The 5,954-nt window shown below is 43.6% G+C and overlaps 1 protein-coding gene across 1 annotated transcript; it reads left to right on the top strand.

Annotated features, from left to right (window-relative positions):
• Positions 1 to 1,151: 1,151 nt before the first annotated feature.
• On the top strand, positions 1,152 to 4,206 carry irx5a (iroquois homeobox 5a; the record flags this gene model as incomplete). The annotated part of the gene is made up of 3 exons (XM_083900411.1): positions 1,152 to 1,397; positions 2,380 to 2,785; positions 3,497 to 4,206. The coding sequence occupies 3 exons, from the start codon at positions 1,152 to 1,154 to the stop codon at positions 4,204 to 4,206; spliced, it is 1,362 nt and encodes a 453-aa protein (XP_083756537.1).
• Positions 4,207 to 5,954: the final 1,748 nt, after the last annotated feature.

The raw sequence follows: 5,954 nt of genomic DNA, 5'->3' as shown, positions 1-5,954 counted from the left end.
GTGCGTTGTGGCCAGAAAAGTTTGTTGACAAACATGAAGTCTGTGCTATCTCTATCTCTACCTGTGTCTGCGCCATCCTAACTTTTACTTTCCCGCTGTCATGTGTCTCACCGATGCAGAAAGTCGACGTGCGTAAACATGGCAGCAATCCACCTGAAAGGTCCCTGTGCGGATTTTTGACACAAGACGCACGGGGATCACGAAGCACCACTCTGTTGGTTTTTACGCACACATTTAAAACGACGACTTTTTTTTTTTACGCACAAAGATAAAAAGGGTAACAAAAATCACGAGAACGCACAGCAATGGCGCGCCCTTTTTTCTTTCTTTAATTCCTGCCTGTATCTTGCAAGCCCATATCCTGGCACATGCCCGCCGATTTGTTATTGATCAAGTGTGAAAGTGACGGCTTCCTATTTGAGAGAAAAGAAGAAGAAGAAGAAGAAAGTTGGAAGTTGACAGACTCGCGTGATGTCGCCATCAAAAGGCGGACTGCCAGGCGGACTGCCAGGCGCACTTGAGACTCACTGCAACGAGTCTTGTTAAAGAGGAGAAGAAGGAAAAAAAAATAGAGAATGAGGATTGTTAGTTAACGCGAGAGAAGGGAGGGTGCGTGTGTGTGTGAGAGAGAGGGAGAGAGTGAAGGAGAGAGAGGGAGAGAGAGAGCGCGCGCATGGCTCTGGGCTGTGGTTATCCAACATAAGCTTGCCTTTTCCTTCGGTGACTACACCCCGGGAGGAGGAGCGTATATCGTGCCGCGTAATAGGCGTCAGGATCCTCAATTTCCAACTTAGCATCTTGGCAGGACATTTTCCCAAGCAAAAGCCCCCGTCAGACTGGTAAAAAAAAACTTCTGCGCGGGCATGAGAGCGACGCTGCCATAAGGAAGCACCAGAAAAACAAAACGAGACTAAACATCCGACGGGCAGTGGCTGACCGGCTGACAGCGAGCAAAATATTCCATCCAAAATTAAAGCCGAGTTTTATTTGGTCACTTTTTTTTTTTGTTGTTTTTCACCAGTGTCATTTAGAGAGGGGGACAGACAGAGGGTCTGCATACACTCGGCTCTATGCGCCCCGAATGCAGCGCATGAGAAAATAAAGGGGGGAAAGTGCGCAAGTTAAGTGGCTTATTCTCTGCGGGCTTCAGCATGGCGTATCCTCAGGGCTACTTGTACCAGCCGTCCGCTTCTCTAGCCCTGTATTCGTGCCCTGCGTACAGCACCAGCGTTTTATCCGGACCCAGAACCGAGGAACTTGGGAGATCCTCCTCGGGATCTGCTTTTGCGCCCTATGCCGGATCTACTGCGTTCACCAGCGCCTCGCCAGGCTACAACACCCACTTACCATACAGTGCAGACGCGGCGGCGGCAGCTGCCACATTCACCTCGTACGTGGTGAGTAAACTAAAGGTGATTATTCAACATAATGGGATATATATATATAAAAAAAAAAAGTAGGGGGGATATGATGAGGTCGTTATTGCAACCGTTAAGTGTCCGCTTCGTTCTGCGAGTCCAGCGAATGCAGGGGAGAAATGTGCGTCACTGCTGAGCGCATGGATCAAATATTACAGAATGGCAGATCCTTAAAACGTGTCGTTGAGGGGAAAAACAGGAACATTTTAATTGAGTAATGTGACATTGTGTGCTCGTTGGCATTGCTTTATGTTCATGCAGATGAATAGACAGTGTCTTGTGCGCGACTATAATGCACCGCAGAAAGATGATTCAGGTCGCAGCGTGTTTTATTTTATCTCTTATACTTTTATAGGTGGTGCAAGCTGTGAAAGGTAAATGTGGCAACTTTCGAATAATAATAATAATAATACAGAGAATAACTTTAATTCGCTTTTGTGCAGTGGCTGAGGTCACTGCAGCTCAAAACACTGCGACTGCTTCTTGTAAAAGACCACAGTTTCCACAAAGACTGATCGCGTTAGAATGAGCAGAGAAACAGACACACAATGCAAGGCCCGTCGTGCTTTATTATGGAGATATTATTATTATTATTATAAGAGCGAAGTGTACTATTTAAAGGCCTGAGTGATGTATTCGCAGCTACAGCCTGAGACACAAATCAAACAAATAGGAATATTAAAAAAATAAAATAAAAAACTGTTCGTATAAGAACAATGTCATATTTCAAATATCGAGTCAAGTTCAAACAAACTCCAATCACATTCATGTCGAAGTGGTGCCTCATTAAAGCCAGTACAAGTGTGTGTGTGTGTGTGTTTGTGTACATGTGTGCGCGCGAGTATGCGCGTGCGCGTAGCCATGTGCGCGTGTCACTTTGTTTTTCCAACAAAGCGCTTTATAAAAAACGGTTGACTTAACCAAACTTATTTTTTAATTATTATTTTTTTTTTTATGACAGAGTTCTCCTTATGACCACACCACGGGCATGGCCGGCTCGATAGGATACCATCCTTACGGATCGCCCCTGGGCACCTATCCTTACGGTGACCCGGCGTACCGTAAAAACGCAACCCGGGACGCCACGGCCACCCTGAAGGCCTGGCTCAACGAGCACCGCAAGAACCCTTATCCAACAAAGGGCGAGAAGATCATGCTGGCCATCATCACCAAAATGACCCTCACCCAGGTGTCCACCTGGTTCGCCAACGCCAGGAGGAGACTAAAGAAGGAGAACAAGATGACCTGGACTCCCCGGAACCGCAGCGAGGACGAGGAGGAGGACGAGAACATTGATTTGGAGAAAAACGACGACGATGAGCCAAACAAGCCCACGGACAAGGGAGAATCCACAGACACGGAAGCAGGTCGGTGGTGCAAAAAAAAAAAATTTGAGAGAAAAAAAAAAAAAAAAAAGAGAATCATCAATTTTTCATCGCAGTCGTTTCCACTCAGAGTGCAAAATTGATTGCTGCTTAATGGTGGTATATTATTTATAATGGGACAATTGCTTTAAATAATAATCACCTTGAACTCCCCTCGTTTGACTTCTCAGGAGCAGAAATTGCTGGTGACGCAAAGTGTTTAGCAGCCAATTTATCTTTAAGTGCATAATAAGGATACAGCTGGTGGTGGCGAGAAAAAAAAGAGACTGTGATTTGTATGATAATTATAACCGCTGCTGAATCCTGATTATAACACACAGTTATAGGGAAATATATTGAATGCTAAGAAAATATGTAGAACATTTTTTACTTGTTACTTTAAAATAACCACCTCAGTGTGTGTGTGTGTTTAATTTGAAGCACATTGAGGAGCATTGTTTATAATCGAGAAAATAAGCTCATCCACTGTTAGGCTGGTAAATATCTTCATCAGGCTCACACACACACACACACACACACACCAGAGAGAGAGTTTTTGGAGGAAATGTGCATAAGTAGTGCGATTATTTTTATGGATCCGACTTCATTTTTTGCACTGGTGTGCACTTGCCTCACCATTACCTAAAACATGTGTTCCAGCGGTTTAATGTTGGACTTATTTGGCAGTAATTCTGTTCTTTATTTGTGCTTTAGATCATAAACTGCTGAACCCGGGGGACATGGGCTGTGACAGATTTAAAGAGGAGAGCCATGGCAAAGACACGGACCCCCTTCTCAGCGACTCGGAGTTACAAGAGCAAGAGGAGCGGACTACAGACTTGCTGCCGGATTCCGCGAAACCAACCACGTCTTCCCCCTCCACGTTGCCCCGGGGGAACCAGAGCGTTGCGCAACAAGACAAGCCGTCAGATTTGAGCCATGCACCGAGTTCGGTGACCAGCAACGTGACATCTGTTATCCACTCGCCCCCTTCAGCCCCTAAACCCAAACTCTGGTCCCTGGCGGAGATCGCCACGTCCTCGGACAGGTGTAAAAGCAGCAGCAGTGGCAGCGACGCGCCACAGGCTTGTCCCGGCTTGGGCCAGAGCGCAGTCAACGCGTCTCCATCACGGTCCTCTCCACAGTGTCCGCTCCCCAACAGCACGGTCCTGTCCAGGCCGCTGTACTACACCTCCCCTTTCTATCCCGGCTACACGAACTATGGCGGCAGCTTTGGACACCTTCACAGTAACCACGGCTCGGTCACCACGGGCTCCACGGCACATTTCAATGGATTAAACCAGACTGTGTTAAATAGAGCAGAGGCTTTGGTAAGAGAGAGCCAGAAAGTCAGAGGCCAAACGCAGATAGATCTTTGTAAAGACTCCTCTTATGAACTAAAGAAAGGTATGTCAAACATTTAATACCTGATTTATTTTCCACTCACTCGGACTTCTATTTATTTTGTGTGGTTACATTTTAAGAAAAGAGAAGAAGAAGAAAGGACAAAACAAGAATGACGAAGCAGATTCTAAGAACAGTTATTTTCTGAGTAAAATGCTTATCCTCAAATTTTTAGTTTCTGGATTAATGGTTAATCCGGAAAAAAAATGTTACAAGAAATGGTCTTAATCGCTGCAGCCGCCTGAGTCTATTTGTATTAAGAGACTAACATGTATATTTAATGTAGCAATTTTGTATTTAAAATGGACAATACACTATCTTTGAAGTAAATTATGGATAAAAAAGTATATGCTTGTGCAGCGATTATTTCTGTTGGTGGGGAAGCAGCTGGAATGACTTGATAACTGTGTTTCCAAAGTGTCTCAAAGCCAATTGATATATACGAGGTCTGTTTCAGTAGTAATTATTATTTTATTTGTTTGAACTAATATGGAGGAGAAAGAAGCAGGAAAAAACATGCTGGTAATAACAACACAGATTAATATGTTGGTCTGTGATTTATCATTTGACTTTTCAGGGCCTGTTTTTATTTTTATTATTATCCTTATTACTATTAGTATAATTATTATTATTTTCTCGGAGGCTCGGCCATTTAACCCAATTACCTATGGCGTTTTAATGCAGAGCAATCAGCTGGTGAACCCTGGTAATGAGCTCGATTTTATGCCAAATTTAGACTTCATTACTATTTTCCAAGGCGTTGCAAAGCTGTTAAAGGGGACGCGGCCATGCATTGAGAACATACTGCTCTATTATATATCATTAATGGAGTGTCCTTAATGGCGCGTTAGATGTGAAACATTGCTGTTTTTTGGGGAGGGAAAGGGAGATTGCTGTGATGCACGGTCAGACACACAGACAGACGCTACACTGTGCAGCCGGTAGTCAGGCACTGTTGTCCTCTATCTCTTCCAACTTCTGCAGGTAGGTGTCACACTTGCTCCTAATTTCAGAGGGACCACTTTTGTTAATCCGTCACGGAAACTCATCCTTGATCAAATGGCCTAGTTAAAAAAAAAAAAAAAAAAAGAGAGAAAACAAGTGGAGCCAATGGGGCACACAGAATGATCGCACTTATTATGAGGATTATGGCAAATTTGACAAATGCTCCAAATCCGACATGCAACAAAACAACAAACACAAATGAGCCACTGATAATACAAAGGACACTTTCTTTAAAATTACTTTTTTTTAAATTAATTTAATAATACTGGCTTTACAAAAAAATTAAAAATAGTAGTATTATTTTTAATACTATGACGCATTGTTATTCAGTAGGCCACAAGCCATGTAGGCCTCACCACATATAAGCTTTACACACACACACACAGTAAATTAAATAATTATTACTGATCTAATCATTCTCCCCCCCCCCCCCCCCTCACCACCACCACCATCATCATCATCGTAATTATCATCATAATTATTAGAGGTGTGATTGTCATTATTATTGGTGTTATTATTGTTGACCTCCACTGAAGTGGGACAGCATGCTTTTGTTTATGGCTGCCATTAATCTCTATAGTTTACTTTTGCCACCGCCTCCTCCCTCCGGTGTGAAATCTCCCCTGGGGTTTATAAAATTCCCTCAGCCTTAATGTCCTCTATTCGGGGCCCTCTATTTTAATCTGACAGAGTGTGCTGGAGCAGTGATTGCGACACATCAGCCGGCTAAATAGCATAATTATGTTTTTTTTTTCTTTGCTGC

The sequence above is a fragment of the Microchirus variegatus genome (assembly GCF_963457635.1).
Source record: "Microchirus variegatus genome assembly, chromosome: 14".
NCBI lineage: Eukaryota > Metazoa > Chordata > Actinopteri > Pleuronectiformes > Soleidae > Microchirus > Microchirus variegatus.
This window is presented reverse-complemented; position numbering and strand designations above follow the sequence as displayed.